At 47.9% G+C, this 18436-nt stretch overlaps 1 protein-coding gene across 1 annotated transcript; it reads left to right on the forward strand.

Annotated features, from left to right (window-relative positions):
• The first annotated feature begins 16182 nt into the window (after positions 1-16182).
• On the forward strand, positions 16183-18140 carry LOC109760777 (uncharacterized). The gene is made up of 2 exons (XM_020319594.4): positions 16183-16503; positions 16606-18140. Exons 1-2 carry the CDS (start codon positions 16326-16328, stop codon positions 16935-16937), a joined length of 510 nt encoding a protein of 169 aa, XP_020175183.1. The 5' UTR covers positions 16183-16325; the 3' UTR covers positions 16938-18140.
• The last annotated feature ends 296 nt before the right edge of the window (positions 18141-18436 follow it).

Below are 18436 nucleotides of genomic sequence, written 5' to 3' on the forward strand. Positions count from 1 at the left end.
CTGCATCGCTGGCGACCGCACGCCCGCTATGGCTCTAGGCTACTAAAGAACGGGCCCAGCCCCAAAACGAATATTAAAAAAGGGGACGGGCTCGACCTCGCACGGGTGCGCCCGTAACTGCATCGCTAGCGACCGCACGCCCGCTATGGCTCTAGGCCACTGACGAACGGGCCCAACCCCAAAACGAATATTAAAAAAAGGGGGATTTAAAAAAATAAGTAATTAATTAATATATTAATTAACTTGATTAATTTAGATTAATTAACCTAACCTAATTAATCTGCTAGTTAGACTAATTAACTATTAATTAATTAAATAGTCTATGACGAGTGGGACCCACGTGTCAGTTTGACCCAGTCAACACCTCTGTTGACTGCTGATGTCATGCTGATGCAATAATACTAATTTCGAATTAATTTAATAATAATAAATTAGAAAATGATTTAAAACTTTAAAAATTAATAGAAAAGAAACCGTAGCTCGGATGGGAAAACTTTGTACATGAAAGTTGCTCAGAACGACGAGATGAATCCGGATACGCAGCCCGTTCCTCCGCCACACATCCCTAGCATAGCAAACACACAACTTCCCCCCTCCGGTTCATCTGTCTGAAAACGCGAAATACCGGGGATACTTTCGCGGATGTTTCCCCCCTTCGTCGGTATCACCTCCTACCGCGTCAGGGCATACCTAGCACCGCGTATTGCCTCGTTATGTTTTGTGATGCTTTGTTTGCTCCGTATTTACTGTTTCTTCCCCCTCTTCTTCCCCGGTAGACCCTGAGACCGGCGCTGATGCCACCAAGTACGACTACGTCACCGACGACCCTTCTTCCTGTACAACAAAGCTTCCAGGCAAGCCCTCCCCTTGATCACCAGATATCGCCTATTCCTTCTCTCTACTGCTTGCATTAGAGTAGTGTAGCATGTTACTGCTTTCGGTTAATCCTATTCTGCTGCATAGCTTGTCATTGTTGCTACAGTTGTTACCCTTACCTGCAATCCTAAATGCTTAGTATAGGATGCTAGTATTCCATCAGTGGCCCTACATTCTTGTCCGTCTGCCATGCTATACTACCGGGTTGTGATCACTCGGGAGGTGATCACGGGTATATACTTACATACATATTATATGATACATGGTGGTGACTAAAGTCGGGTCGGCTCGTAGAGTACCCGCAAGTGATTCCGTTGTGGGGGCTGAAAGGACAGGTGGCTCCATCCAGGTAGTGGTGGGCCTGAGTTCCCGACGGCCCCCGACTGTTACTTTGTGGCGGAGCGACAGGGCGGGTTGAGACCACCTAGGAGAGAGGTGGGCCTGGCCCTGGCCGGCGTCCGTGGTTACATCAATTAACACGCTTAACGAGATCTTGGTATTTGATCTGAGTCTGGCCACTGGCCTATACGCACTAACCAACTACGCGGGAACAGTTATGGGCACTCTCTTGGGTGTCTTGCCCTAGCCCTCCCTCTCACCGGAACTCTCTCTCTCTCTCTCTCTGTACTATCGCTAGAACGATCAGAGGAAGAAGAAAGGAGGGAGACACAAGACACGGTGGTTCCGGCGCACGAACGCCTGCCGCACGAACGACGTCTTCCTCGAGCACGAACTCGAGCCGCACGCAAAGAATAGTACGCGGGGAGGAGCTTTATACACGGGCGCGCCCACATGACGCCGCGCTCCCCACTCCTCCACGCCCGCATGCTCGGCACGCCCTCGCTCACGCACCCGTCGCGCACCAACGCGATCAACGCGGCCGGGCTCCAACAGAACGCTGCGGCCACCCCTGCCACTATCGCCAACTACCCACGCAACATGTGCGCACACAGACGCACACCCCGCGCCACACACACACGCACGCACACAAGCCATACACTAGTTGGACCATGGCCAGACCAAGGTCAGACTATGCCCAAACATGAGCTCGACGCGGCCACGGACTGGACTGGCACGCCCGACACCGGTCACCACGGCGGGGATATGGCTTATGCGCCAACAATCACCCCCTAAGCCATGACATCACCTGACTCGTCGTCGTCGTCGTCTCCTCTGCGCCTCCAGCACGAGCCGACGCCCACTGCCGCTGCAGCAGCCCGCAGTCCCGTGCGCCGTTGCGTCGCATTTCCGTGCCCCCACGGTTGTCGCGCCGAGCCGCCGCGACTTCTGCGCCACCACACAGCTCCTCCGCGACCTCCTCGTCTCCGCGATGTCGTGCTCTTCGCGTGCACAACATCAGTCCGCACCACCATGGAGTCGCCGCGCGTCATGGTCGCCACGTGCTACAGCCTCCATGTCCGACGCGCTCGCCGCGGACGCCACCGCGCGCCACAGCCGCAAACCTGTAGCTCTGATGCCAAGTGTTGGGTGTCTAGCCCTAGCCCTCCCTCTCACCGGAACTCTCTCTCTCTCTCTCTGTACTCTCGCTAGAACGATCAGAGGAAGAAGAAAGGAGGGAGCCACAAGACACGGTGGTTCCGGCGCACGAACGCCTGCCGCACGAACGGCGTCTTCCTCGAGCACGAACTCGAGCTCCACGCAAACAACAGTACGCGGGGTGGAGCTTTATACACGGGCGCGCCCACACGACACCGCGCTCCCCACTCCTCCACGCCCGCATGCTCCACACGCCCTGGCTCACGCACCCGTCGCGCACCAACGCGATCAACACGGCCGAGCTCCAACAGAACGCCGCGGTCACCCCCGCCACTATCGCCAACTACCCACGCAACAGGTGCGCACACAATGCACGCCCCGCGCCACACACACACACGCACACAAGCCATACACTAGTCGGACCATGGCCAGACCAAGGTCAGACTATGCCCAAACATGAGCTCGACGCGGCCACGGACCGGACTGGCACGCCCGACACCGGTCACCACGGCGGGGATATGGCTTATGCGCCAACACACTCGACGTCGTGGTATCAGCCGAAGCCTTCTTGACGTCAGCGACTGAGCGGCGCGCGCCGGATTGGATTGGAACGCCTGCTCTTGTATTAGGGAGGCTAGGTCTGCTTCCAGCCGCCCTCGCAACATGCAGGTGTGCAATGGGCGATGGGCCCAGACCCATGCGCCATAGGATTTAGACCGGCGTGTTGACCTCTCTGTTGTGCCTAGGTAGGGCTGCGACGTGTTGATCTTCCGAGGCCGGGCATGACCCAGCAAAGTGTGTCCGGCCAGAGGGATCGAGCGTGTTGGGTAATGTGGTGCACCCCTGCAGGGAAGTTTATCTATTCGAATAGCCGTGATCCTCGGTAACAGGACGACCCGGAGTTGTACCTTGACCTTATGACAACTAGAACCAGATACTTAATAAAACACACCCTTTCAAGTGCCAGATACAACCCGGTGATCACTCTCTCACAGGGCGACGAGGAGGGGATCGCCGGGTAGGATTATGCTATGCGATGATACTTGCTGAACTTACCATCTACTCTCTTCTACATGCCGCAAGATGGAGGCTGCCACAAGTGTAGTCTTCGACGGGACTAGCTATCCCCCTCTTATTCTGGCATTCTGCAGTTCAGTCCACCAATATTGCCCCTTTACACAGATATCCATGCATATGTAGTGTAGATCCTTGCTTGCGAGTACTTTGGATGAGTACTCATGATTGCTTTGCTCCCCCTTTTCCCCTTTTCCTTTCTACCTGGTTGTCGCAACCAGATGCTGGAGCCCTGGAGCCAGGCGCCACCGTCGACGACGACTCCTTCTACACCGGAGGTGCCTACTACTACGTGAAGGCCGCTGACGCAGGAGGCCTGCGCCTCTTTCGATATGTATCCCAGTTTGTGCTAGGATCTTATGGCAACCTGTTTAACTTATGTCCGTACTCAGATATTGTTGCTTCCGCTGACTCTTCTATGATCGAGCAATTGTATTCGAGCCCTCGAGGCCCCTGGCTTGTATTATGATGCTTGTATGACTTATTTGTGTTTAGAGTTGTGTTGTGATATCTTCCCGTGAGTCCCTGATCTTGATCGTACACATTTGCGTGCATGATTAGTGTATGATTGAATCGGGGGCGTCACACTTTCCCTCTCGCTCTCCCTCTCCTTCCTTCTTCTCCTAGTTGGAGTAGGAAAGGGGGGGATCCTATTCCTACTTGGAGTAGGATTCCCCCCCTTGGGCGCGCCCCTTGTGGCCGGCCGGCCCCCTTCTCCCCTCCTTTATATACGGGGGAGGGGGGCACCCCATAGACACGCAAGACAATCTCTTAGCCATGTGCGGTGCCCCCTTCCACAGTTTTACACCTCGGTCATATCGTCGTAGTGCTTAGATGAAGCCCTGCGCCGGTAACTTCATCATCACCGTCACCACGCCGTTGTGCTGATGGAACTCTCCCTCGTCCTCAGCTGGATCTAGAGTTTGAGGGACGTCACCGAGCTGAACGTGTGCAGATCGCGGAGGTGCCGTGCGTTCGGTACTTGATTGGTTGGATCGCGAAGACGTTAGACTACATCAACCGCGTTACTAAACGCTTCCGCTTTCGGTCTAGGAGGGTACGTGGACACACTCTTCCCGCTCTTTGCTCTACTTCTCCTAGATAGATCTTGCGTGATCCTAGGATTTTTTTTGAAATACGACATTCCCAACAGTGGCATCCGAGCCAGGTCTATGCATAGATGTTATATGCACGAGTAGAACACAAAGAGTTGTGGGCGATAATAGTCATACTGCTTACCAGCATGTCATACTTTGATTCGGCGGTATTGTTGGATGAAGCGGCCCAGACCGACATTACATGACCGCGTTCATGAGACTAGTTCTACCGCCGTGCTTCGCATACAGGTGGCTAGCGGGTGTCTGTTTCTCCAACTTTAGTTGAATCGAGTGTGACTACGTCCGGTCCTTGTTGAAGGTTAAAACAACACACTTGCCGAAAAATCATTGTGGTTTTTGATGCGTAGGTAAGAACGGTTCTTGCTAGAAGCCCGTAGCAGCCACGTAAAACTTGCAACAACAAAGTAGAGGACGTCTAACTTGTTTTTGCAGGGCTTGCTGTGATGTGATATGGTCAAGACGTGATGATATATACATTGTTGTATGAGATGATCATGTTTTGTAACAGTTATCGGCAACTGGCAGGAGCAATATGGTTGTTGCTTTATTGTATGAAATGCAATTGCCATGCAATTGCTTTACTTTATCACTAAGCGGTAGCGATAGTCGTAGTAGCAATAGTTGGCGAGACGACAACGATGCTTCGATGGAGATCAAGGTGTCAAGTAGGTGATGATGGTGATCATGACGGTGCTTTGGAGATGGAAATCAAAGGCACAAGAAGATGATGGCCATATCATATCATTTATATTGATTGCATGTGATGTTTATCCTTTATGCATCTTATTTTCCTTAGTATGGCGGTAGCATTATAAGATGATCTCTCACTAAATTTCAAGGTACAAGTGTTCTCCCTGAGTATGCACCGTTGCGACAGTTCGTCGTGCCGAGACACCACGTGATGATTGGGCGTGATAAGCTCTACGTTCACATACAACGGGTGCAAGCCAGTTTTGCACACGCAGAATACTCGGGTTAAACTTGACGAGCCCAGCATATGCAGATATGGCCTCAGAACACTGAGACCGAAAGGTCGAGCGTGAATCATATAGTAGATATGATCAACATAGTGATGTTCACCATTGAAAACTACTCCATCTCACGTGATGATCGGACATGGTTTAGTTGATATGGATCACGTGATCACTTAGATGATTAGAGGGATGTCTATCTAAGTGGGAGTTCTTAATTAATATGATTAATTGAACTTTAATTTATCATGAACTTAGTACCTGATAGTGTTTTGCATGTCTATGTTGTTGTAGATAAATGGCCCGTGCTACTGTTCCGTTGAATTTTAATGCGTTCCTAGAGAAAGCTAAGTTAAAAGATGATGGTAGCAACTACACGGACTGGGTCCGTAACTTGGGGATTATCCTCATTGCTGCACAGAAGAATTACGTCCTGGAAGCACCGCTAGGTGCCAGGCCTGCTGCTGATGACATTAAGATCGTCTGGCAGAGCAAAATTTATGACTAGTCAATAGTTCAGTGTGCCATGCTTTACGGCTTAGAATCGGGACTTCAACGACGTTTTGAACGTCATGGAGCATATGAGATGTTCCAAGAGTTGAAGTTAATATTTCAAGCAAATGCCCAGATTGAGAGATATGAAGTCTCCAATAAGTTCTACAGCTGCAAAATGGAGGAGAATAGTTCTGTCAGTGAACATATACTCAAAATGTCTGGGTATCATAATCTTCCGGTTGATAGTGTCATTGACAGAGTTCTTCAATCACTGCCACCAAGCTACAAAAGCTTCGTTATGAACTATAATATGCAAGGGATGGATAAGACAATTCCCGAGCTCTTCGCAATGCTAAAGGCTGCGGAGGTAGAAATCAAGAAGGAGCATCAAGTGTTGATGGTCAACAAGACCACTAGTTTCAAGATAAAGGGCAAAGGGAAGAAGGGGAACTTCCAGAAGAACGGCAAACAAGTTGCTGCCCAAGTAAAGGAGCCCAAGTCTGGACCTAAGCCTGAGACTGAGTGCTTCTACTGCAAAGGGGCTGGTCACTGGAAACGGAACTGCCCCAAGTATTTGGCGGATAAGAAGGATTGCAAAGTGAAAGGTATATTTGATATACATGTTATTGATGTGTACCTTACTAATGCTCGTAGTAGCGCCTGGGTATTTGATACTGGTTCTGTTGCTCATATTTGCAACTCGAAACAGGGGCTACGGATTAAGCGAAGATTGGCTAAGGACGAGGTGACGATGCGCGTGGGAAATGGTTCCAAAGTCGATGTGATCGTCGTCGGCATGCTACCTCTCCATCTACCTTCGGGATTAGTTTTAGACCTGAATAATTGTTATTTGGTGCTAGCGTTAAGCATGAACATTATATCTGGATCTTGTTTGATGCGAGACGGTTATTCATTTAAATTAGAGAATAATGGTTGTTCTATTTATATGAGTAATATCTTTAATGGTCATGCACCCTTGATGAGTGGTCTATTTTTACTAAATCTTGATAGTAGTGACACACATATTCATAGTATTGAAGCCAAAAGATATAAGTTTAATAATGATAGTGCAACTTATTTGTGGCACTGCCGTTTAGGTCATATTGGTGTAAAGCGCATGAAAAAATTTCATGCTGATGGGCTTTTGGAATCACTTGATACTTGCGAATCATGCCTCATGGGCAAGATGACTAAGGCTCTGTTCTTCGGAACAATGGAGCGAGCAACAGACTTGTTGGAAATAATACATACTGATGTATGCGGTCCGATGAGTGTTGAGGCTCGCGGCAGGTATCATTATTTTCTTACCTTCACAGATGATTTGAGCGGATATGGGTATATCCACTTGATGAAATATAAGCCTTAAACATTTGAAAAGTTCAAAGAATTTCAGAGTGAAGTGGAAAATCATCGTAACAAGAAAATAAAGTTTCTACGATCTGATCGTGGAGGTGAATATTTGAGTTACGAGTTTGGTCTTCATTTGAAACAATGCGGAATAGTTTCGCAACTCACGCCACCCGGAACACCATAGCGTAACGGTGTGTCCGAACGTCGTAACCGTACTTTATTAGATATGGTGCGATCTATGATGTCTTTTACTGATTTACCCCTATCGTTTTGGGGTTATGCTTTAGAGACGGCTGCATTCATGTTAAATAGGGCACCATCTAAATCCGTCGAGACGACACCATATGAACTGTGGTTTGGCAAGAAACCCAAGTTGTCGTTTCTTAAAGTTTGGGGCTGCGATGCTTTTGTGAAAAAGCTTCAACCTGATAAGCTCGAACCCAAATCAGAGAAATGTGTCTTCATAGGATACCCAACGGAAACTGTTGGGTACACCTTCTATCACAGATCCGAAGGTAAGACTTTCGTTGCTAAGAATGGATCCTTTCTAGAGTAGGAGTTTCTCTCGAAAAAAGTGAGTGAGAGGAAAGTAGAACTTGATGAGGTAATGGTACCTGCTTCCTTATTGGAAAGTAGTCCATCACAGAAATCAGTTCCAGTGATTCCTACACCAATTAGTGAGGAAGCTGATGATGATGATCATGAAACTTCAGACCAAGTTACTACTGAACCTCGTAGTTCATCCAGAGTAAGATCCGTACCAAAGTGGTACGGCAATCCTGTTCTGGAAGTCATGTTACTTGACCATGACGAAGCTACAAACTATGAGGAAGCGGATGAGCCCAGATTCCGCGAAATGGCCTGAGGCCATGAAATCTGAGATGGGATCCATGTATGAGAACAAAGTGTGGACTTTGGTTGACTTGCCCGATGAACGGTAAGCCATAGAGAATAAATGGATCTTCAAGAAGAAGACTGACGCTGACGGTAATGTTACTGTCTACAAAGCTCGACTTGTTATGAAAGGTTTTCGACAAGTTCAAGGAGTTGACTACGATGAGACTTTCTCACCCGTAGTGATGCTTAAGTCCGTCCGAATCATGTTAGCAATTGCCGCATTTTATGATTATGCAATTTAGCAAATGGATGTCAAAACTGCATTCCTGAATGGATTTCTGGAAGAAGAGTTGTATATGATGCAGCAGAAGGTTTTATCGATCCAAAGGATGCTAACAAAGTGTGCAAGCTCCAGCGATCCATTTATGGACTGGTGCAAGCTTCTCGGAGTTGGAATAAACGTTTTGATAGTGTGATCAAAGCATATGGTTTTATACAGACTTTTGGAGAAGCCTGTATTTACAAGAAAGTGAGTGGGAGCTCTGTTGCATTTCTAATATTATATGTGGATGACATATTATTGATTGGAAATGATATAGAATTTCTGCATAGCATAAAAGGATACTTGAATAAGAGTTTTTCAATGAAATACCTCGGTGAAGCTGCTTATATATTGGGCATCAAGATCTATAGAGATAGATCAAGACGCTTAATTGGACTTTCACAAAGCACATACCTTGATAAAGTTTTGAAGAAGTTCAAAATCGATCAAGCAAAGACAGGGTTCTTGCCTATGTTACAAGGTGTGAAGTTGAGTCAGACTCAATGCCCGAAAACTGCAGAAGATAGAGAGAAAATGGAAGTCATTCCCTATGCTTTAGCCATAGGTTCTATCATGTATGCAATCCTGTGTACCAGACCTGATGTGTGCCTTGCTATTAGTTTAGCAGGGAGGTACCAAAGTAATCCCGGAGTAGATCACTAGACAACGCTCAAGAACATCCTGAAATACCTGAAAAGGACTAAGGATATGTTTCTCGTTTATGGAGGTGATAAAGAGCTCGTCGTAAATGGTTACGTTGATGCAAGCTTTGACACTGATCCGGATGACTCTAAGTCACAAACCGGATACGTGTTTATATTGAATGGTGGAGCTGTCAGTTGGTGCAGTTCTAAACAGAGCGTCGTGGCGGGATCTACGTGTGAAGCGAAGTACATAGCTGCTTCGGAATAAGCAAATGAAGGAGTCTGGATGAAGGAGTTCATATCCGATCTAGGTGTCATACCTAGTGCATCAGGTCCAATGAAAATCTTTTGTGACAATATTGGTGCAATTGCCTTGGCAAAGGAATCCAGATTTCACAAGAGAACCAAACACATCAAGAGACGCTTCAATTCCATCCGCGATCAAGTCAAGGAGGGAGACATAGAAATTTGCAAGATACATATGGATCTGAATGTTGCAAACCCGTTGACTAAGCCTCTCTCACGAGCAAAACATGATCAGCACCAAGACTCCATGGGTGTTAGAATCATTACTATGTAATCTAGCTTATTGACTCTAGTGCAAGTGGGAGACTGAAAGAAATATGCCCTAGAGGCAATAATAAAGTTGTTATTTATATTTCCTTATATCACGATAAATGTTTATTATTCATGCTAGAATTGTATTAACCGGAAACTAAGTACATGTGTGAATACATAGACAAACAGAGTGTCCCTAGTATGCCTCTAATAGACTAGCTCGTTAATCAAAGATGGTTAAGTTTCCTAGCCATAGACATGTGTTGTCATTTGATGAATTTCATCACATCATTCTCACATCATTAGAGAATGATGTGATGGACAAGACCCATCCGTTAGCTTAGCACTATGATCGTTTAGTTTATTTCTATTGTTTTCTTCATGACTTATACATGTTCCTATGACTATGAGATTATGTAACTCTCGAATACCAGAGGAACACTTAGTGTGCTATCAAACGTCACAACGTAACTGGGTGATTATAAAGATGCTCTGAAGGTGTCTCCGATGGTGTTTGTCGAGTTGGCATAGATCGAGATTAGGATTTGTCACTCCGATTGTCGGAGAGGTATCTCTGGGCCCTCTCGGTAATGCACATCACTATAAGCCTTGCAAGCAATGTGATAAATGAGTTATTTATGGGATGATGCATTACAAAACGAGTAAAGAGACTTGCCGGTAACGAGATTGAACAAGGTATGATGATACCGACGATCGAATCTCCGGCAAGTAACATACCGATGACAAAGGGAACAACGTATGTTGTTATGCCGTTTGATCGATAAAGATCTTCATAGAATATGTAGGAGCCAATATGAGCATCCAGGTTCCACTGTTGGTTATTGACCGGAGATGTGTTTCGGTCATGTCTACATAGTTCTCAAACCCGTAGGGTCCGCACGCTTAACGTTCGATGACGATTAGTATTATGAGTTTATGTGATCTGATGTACCAAAGGTTGTTCGAAGTCCCGGATGAGATCACGGACATGACAAGGAGTCTCGAAATGGTCGAGACATAAAGATTGATATATTGGACCATGTTATTCGGACACCGGAAGTGTTCCGGAGAATTTCGGATAAAACCGGAGTGCCGGAGGGTTACCGGAACCCCCCCCCCCCAGAAGTTATGGGCCTTAGGGGAGAGAGGGCCGCAGCCAAGAGGTGGCGCGCGCCCCCCAAGGGGAGTCCGAATAGGACTAGGGGAGGGGGCGCGACCGCTCTTTCCCTCTCCCTCTCCCTCTCCTTCCTTCTTCTCCTAGTTGGACTAGGAAAGGGGGGAACCTATTCCTACTTGGAGTAAGATTTCCCCCTTGGGCACGCCCCTTGTGGCCGGCCGGCCCCCTCCTCCCCTCCTTTATATACGTGGGAGGGGGGCACCCCATAGACACACAAGACAATCTCTTAGCCGTGTGTGGTGCCCCCCGCCGCAGTTTTACACGTCGGTCATATCGTCGTAGTGCTTATGCGAAGCCCTGCGCCGGTAACTTCATCATCACCGTCACCACGCCGTTGTGCTGACGGAACTCTCCCCTGGCCTCAGCTGGATCTAGAGTTCGAGGGACGTCACCGAGCTGAACATGTGCAGATCGCGGAGGTGGCGTGTGTTCGATACTTGATCGGTTGGATCGCGAAGACGTTCGACTACATCAACCGCGTTACTAAATGCCTCCGCTTTCGGTCTACGAGGGTACGTGGACACACTCTTCCCGCTCATTGCTATGCTTCTCCTGGATAGATCTTGCGTGATCGTAGGAATTTTTTTGAAATACTACGTTCCCCAACAGGCTTCATTCCAGAATTTTAGTGGCATGGATGAATTTGCTAGTAGAGATAGCCCTACTTCAACAACATGGCGATACTTCCTTCCAGCGGAGCCATTCTGTTGATGTGCATGAGGACATGCACATGATGTGAAACGCCAAGTTCTTGAAAACAGGAATTTTGTTTTCTATATTCACCTCCCCAGTCGGTTTGCATGGCGATGATTTTAGTGTTTAGTTTGCGCTCAACAAGATTTTGGAAGTTCTTGAAAACTTGAAATACTTCGGATCGTTTCTTGAGGAGGTTGATCCATGTAAATTTTCTATAGTCGTCAATGAAATTAACATAATATGAGTGTCGACCAACGGAGATGGGGGCTGGCCCCCACACATCTGAAAACACAAGTTGCAATGGTGCAGTGGAAATACTGGTAGATATGGGATATGGCAACTGATGACTTTTAGCTTGTTGACATGGATCACAAACAGACTCAATACTGGACTCATGAGAGTACGGAAGCTTATTCTTGCTAAGAACAAATTTAACATAACTGACAAGGATGACCTAGTCTACTTTGCCACTTTGATGATGAAGGCTTGACAACAACGAAAGCCTGTTTATTTGATGGTGTCGATGAAGATATGAGCGGGTAGAGACCTCCCACGCATTTGCCCCTAAGAAGTATTCTCCTCGTGTCCAAGTCCTTTACCAAAAAGAAATATGGATGGAATTCAATAAGAACACGATTATCAAGGGTAAATCTATGAATAGAAAGGAGGTTCTTTGATGTTGTGGGCACATATAGAACTCTTTTAAGATGCAAGTTTTTCATGGGGGTTTTAACAATTGAACTACCAACGTGAGTGATTTTCATACCAGAACCACTTGCAGTGTGCACTTGGTCATGTCCACGGTACTTGTCTCTGATTGTCAGCTTGTCAAGTTCCCCTGTAATATGATTAGTGGCACCGGAATCCGCATACCAATTTGTGTCGCCGTAGGAGTCGGTGACGACATTTGCCTCCTTTTCTTCATACTCATCTTCCTCATAGCGATCCCAACACTCACGGACGCCCCCGCGGTGATGCTTGAGGCATATCTGGCACTCGGGATAGTCCCGGTGCTGTGGACGTTGCTGCTGCGCTTGTTGGGGACGACCGCCTCTCCTGTTTCCGCCGCTTGAAGAAGAGGAGGAGGGCGAGCATCTCCCTCGGCCGCGGCCTCTGTTGTCGCGCACGCGCCCTCTGCCACCAGGCTGACCACGCTGCATGTACACCATGTTTGCGGAGGTGTTGAAGCCAGCTTCTGGACCGTCACCTAGCATCTCCACCGTTGATCGAAGGCGGCGATCTGGGCGAAGAGTTCGTCGACAGTGATGGAGGATTTGATGACGCCAATCGCCGCTACGACCGGATCATAGTCCCGATCGAGACCAGCAAGGACATAGTCCACCATCTCTGGATCAAAGACAGGCCGGCCTGCTGCAGCAAGTTCATCCCCCAGATTTTTCATCCGGGCGATGTAGGAGGTGCTTGACATGGAGCCTTCTTGGTGGTGGTGATAGCAATTCTCAAATTCGTGATTCGAGATTGAGACTGCAAAGCAAACATAGTGGTGATGGCAGTCCATAAATCAAAGGTATTTTCTTTACTCACAACTTGGGCGACGATTTCCTTTGACAGAGAGTTCAGGAGGTGGCTGAGGACTTGCTGATCTCTGGACAGCCATGGCGCATAAAGTGGATTGGGCACCATGACCGTCGTCTTGTCCGACTGCTGCTGCTCCACCGTCTTCGGGGGCGCTACATCGGTTCCATCCAGGAGGCCGGTGACCTGCGCTCCTCGCAGGCCCGGCATCACTTGAGCCTTCCATAGGAGAAAGTTCCCCTTGGTAAGCTTCTCGGCAGGTGGCGCTCCGAGGTTGAGGGCGACGGGAGCCGAGGAGGACATGGCGATCTGATTTGGTGATCGATGGAGCTTTGGCTAGATAGATGGGAAGAGGATGGCTCTGTATATACCATGTCAGATGGAAGCATTCCTACTCTCTGTAGAGAGCCGCGTGTGTTTATATTGATCGATGGCAAGAAGAGCCCTTGCCGTGGCTTACAAGTCAAGCCCGATCGCTAGGATTCAGGTTCGTTACAAGGGGATAGAGATAGGAGTTTATTTTTTGCGGGGTATAGAGATAGGAGTTGTTACGGGAGAGAGAGAAGATAAACAGTTGAGATTACAATATATCTCTAATTCTAACAGTCACTTTATCCCAATTTGGTGCGTACAAATTATCATGTTGTTTCTCGAAACCTACAAGGATAAATTTCAAGCTGTATGAATCTGTTCGAAAGTACATTTTGGGGGCAAATTTCAGAAAATAAATTGTAGGTCCGCGATCGCATTTTCAGTGTGAAGATTCCCTGTCCAATTCTCGCATGCGTGAAGCCAAGGCAGCGCGCACCACTGCTTCAGCCGGCCGGCCGACAACACCATTTTTGCACTGCATCCTCTTCTCTTCCGGCGAGCGAGCTTGGTGTCCAAGGCAAGTGGATCGAGCAAGCCGCACAGGGAGAGAATAATGTTTCATGCATGTGGCCATGTTGCACGTCTTTAATATTAATTGCCATATTGCATTCCATTCCATATTCTACTCTGTTGAATATAATTCCCCTGTTTCCCCCCTGATTAAAGTAGTACTACATCTGAGGAGATTCCTCTCTCACTCGCCTTTTCCCCTGTGTTTCCGTTGTTGAGCAGTAGTATAAAATTGCTGGCGTAGATTTCAGATTATGTGTTCGGCTTTTCAGAAATACAAAAAGAATCTAAAGTGGATGCCTGGTCGTAGAAAGAATCTCAAAAGCAACAAGCTTATCATTTCAGTTTGGTTCCCTGGATTTTTCTAGGATGCTGCGTACGGGTTATTCAACCTGCAGCCGACTAACGGTTGTACGCGTCCTTAGGGAAGCCACGCTGAAGCTGCGCAGGGATGCAGAGCGGCACTTTCAAGTCAAAATATCTCAGGTTAGTTTTAATTTTTCCGGCCAGATTTAGCTCATTGAACTAATATCATGCTTATGCGGGATGCCAGCCTGCACCCCTAAGCTGCGGCACATCCAGGCATCAACACATGCCCTGCTGCTTCTTTTTTAGGGGGGGAGAACACATACGCTGCTAACGGGCAATCAATCTGAAAAAGGTGTTTTTAATTTTATTATCCTCTTCTTGTTGTTTGAATTCTTTTTGTGATATTTGGTTGGAACCTTTTTTTCTGCGGGGAATTTAGTTGGAACCTTGTGAATATGTGCATGCTCCGATGCAAAGACTGAAAAGCATCCCCCTTCATCAAAATAAAAAAACCATAATTTAAATTCTCCTAAAAATACCAAAATTCGAAACATATATCCCAACAACTACTTCCTCTGTCGACTTTGCAGACGAGTCATGGCTTAGCATAGCTATGTAGATGCAGAGAACAGATTAAAACGGCAGTATGGCATCTTTTCGATATTGCCAAAATTCAAAAAATACCAAAATTTGTTTGAATTGCCGTAAACTCTAACTGTATCTCTATTGCTAGCAAATATAATCACCCTTTCCCACCGTTTCTTTTTAACTCAGACACGCCTAAATCGTTCCTTGCCCAAAAGCATGACGCGACAGTAGAGCGAGAGAGATAGATGTGCTCCATCCACTAGCCCATGATGGCGCCAAATCAAGCTCACGGTACTCCACTCACTATAACCCTGCCCTCGCTCGCCATCGCCATGCATTTCGCGCCATAGCTTCCTCTCGAGAGCAACTTTGAACGCACGTCCCAGCCCCAACAAAAAAACCAAGGAAAATCCTGAGGAATAAGGCAGTTGATTAGTCCACAGAGATCATTCCTGATTAATCTCCACGTAGATTGGTTGGGGTTCAAGGCAGGTGATCCACCAAGGAGAGAATGTTTCATGGCCATGTTGCATCCTTTTAATATTGCCAAATCGTTGCACCTTTTCGATATTGTACTTTGTAGTACTACTACTTCATTGACATCCTTGGTCTAATTTAATTCTTTTGATGATTAAAGTACATGTGAACGACCCCTCTCTTGCTTGGGCCCTTTTCCCCTGTTTTTCCTTGAACAGCGTATACATTACATACGCAGGTGGTTGGGTTGGAGACTTGGAGCAGTAGAGGGGCCACTCGTTAGCCTCACCAAAATCCTCCCTATTATCAGATTGCTGGTGTAGATTTCATTCAGATGAGATAACGATCGAGGTTGCACTTTTCATTTTCTCTTCCCGTCCATAGATTTTTCTGAATTATTCAACCTGCATGCGCGGCATGACAAGTCCAGACTAAAGAGGCCAAAAGCATGACACGACAAGAAGAGCAAAGGAGATATCTCTGTGTGCTGCATCCACTAGCGAAACGATGGCGCCAAATCGAGCTCACCCAGCATGCCCGACCCTTTTGGAAGGAATTTTAACGCAACTGATGTGCACGTCCCAGCCCCATCACCAGCAGGCAGCAACAAGAGAAAGGAAACACACCATGGGGAAAAAGCAATTAGTCCACGAAGATCGTCCCTGATTGATCTCCACGATACCATGCTACCAAAACTAACCTATTTGATGATGCCCTGTCTCCCTCCCTCTCTCTGCTTTCTGTCTCTCTCTCTCTCTCTCTCACCAAACCTTGCCATGCTTTCCCTTGTTCCCCGTGCACCGCCTATAAGACACGCCGAGCCAAGAACGCAACTCAATTCTGCATCTTTCTTTCTCCTCCTCGTCAAACCCTCTGTGCCCTCCGTAGTGTTCGCATCAATCTCCAGCTCCGGCTCCGATGAAGGACCGCCGCGGCGGCGCCGGCTTCCCCTTCTCCATCGGCTGCATGTCGCAGTCTGCCGTAGCCGTCGCCGACCCGCTCCACAAGAAGCCGCAGCCGCCACAGCCAGCAAACCAGGCCGACAACCCCTCCTCCTCCTCCACCACCACCACAACCATGGCGGCCACCACACTGGGTAAGTAACTAGTCTCTGAGCATACATAATTCGTATCACGATCCGATGCCACAGGCACTACATACGTAATAACAGCAGCAACCAATCGGTGGTCCATTTCAGACAGAGGCGCCGGAGAAGAAAGCAGCGAGGAGAAGACGAGAACCGCGGCGGCGGCGTCAGGGGTCCTCACGGCGGGGGTGCAGCGGCTGCTCAGGGGAATCAAGACCTTCTTCGCGGCGTACGACGGCGAGGAGGAGGACGACGACGAGGAGCGGGAGATCGTGATCGGGTACCCCACGGACGTGCAGCACGTCGGGCACATCGGCTGGGACGGGATCAACAAGGTGGGCGTGGGCATGGCCGGCGCCTTCTCGCTGCCATCCTCCCTCTCCCTCCGCCAGCTCGAGATCGCCATGGACCCCGGCGCCGCAACCACCGCCTGCATCAACTGATCCATATATAATTCTCCATTGCCATGCATCATAAATTCATAATCCACCTCACTCTGCTCGAGCGAGCAACCGTGAGTGAGGTCCAAGACTGTGTAGCACCCAGCCAGCCAGAGAAGCCCAAGATGGAGACGGAGGCCGGCAGCTGTAGAGAGTGTCGTGCTGCACTGCCTCGAGAAGAAGAGAATATATTCGTGTCTGTCCGTCGTCGCCGTGACACCGCCGATCCTGCAACAGTGGGGTCACCAACTATCCTTGCTGCTGCTGCTGCTGCACAGTTATGATCTGGTTGGTGAGACGCACACACAATCTGCTGCTGCTTCTTCTTGTTCCCAGAGTTGGCACGTTACATTGACCTGTGCTTGTGTATATAACTCTCCTTTAGTCTTACATAGATGATGACTTGATGATGGTGTTTTGCTGAGGTTTGTAACAAATGGTGTTCGCGTCGCTGCATGGTACTCCCTCCGTTCACAAATATAATATGTTTTGTATATTTCAATATAAACTATATACAGACACAAATGAGTGAACAAATATACTAAAACGTGTCTATATACATCTGATTTACGAAAAAGTTAGACCATCTTATATTTCTGAACCGAGGGAGTAAGAGGTATTATCGGATGTTATTTTATTTTATTTTTTTGAAATGGAGGCAACATCTTTGCATCATCCATTAATTAAGAGAGAAATAGAGTGTTTCTTTTCCAGTACGATGGCCAATCATCCTGTCTGGCACGTGGCACCGCGTCCGCTCCCGTGGTGGTGCCGTCAGACGACGACAATGACCCGATGGTCCGCGACATCAACCAATGCTCCCTCGGCATGAAGGAGTTGGATGTGGGCCCCCGGCATCGGATCAATGCAAAGTTCCTGGCATAGGCATCGAAGTTTCGCACTGCGATGTAGAGAAGAAGGCCGAGGACCAAGCCCGTGCTCGTGTCGTCGCCAAGGAGCAAGCCCATTCCGTTCAGTCCCTCGCCGGCCTACATGACTTGGATGACCCCATGCTTTCCGACATCTCCTCTGACTCTGGCAACAACCCCTACGCCATCTTCAATATCTCTACTACGGCAAAGACCGATGATGCTTTTCACCTAGCCTAGTCTTAGTATGAATGTATGAAGTATGTTGTTGTCGTTCTAATATATATGAACTATGTTGAACGTATGTTATCAAATGTATGTGATCGACGTTGCATGATTTTGTACGATTTGGGATAGGACAAATGAAGCGGCGTTGCGTGGTGGGAAAAATGAGGATCGACCCTTTGTTGTGCGCGGACATGTCCATGGACAATTGGGGGGGGGGGGGGGGGGGGGGATTTGACCATTGCGACTGAAAATGCTCTCAGACACAACCTTGGCCAATAGGCAAATACCACCATCTCATGCATAGAGGTGCGATCGAGAAAAATCTGTCATATAGTTTTTCTATTTATGGACAATTTATGCGGCACCCACATATTAGTACTAACTTGAGGCCTTGGACGACATGTC

The sequence above is a fragment of the Aegilops tauschii genome, chromosome 5 (genome assembly GCF_002575655.3).
Source record: "Aegilops tauschii subsp. strangulata cultivar AL8/78 chromosome 5, Aet v6.0, whole genome shotgun sequence".
NCBI lineage: Eukaryota > Viridiplantae > Streptophyta > Magnoliopsida > Poales > Poaceae > Aegilops > Aegilops tauschii.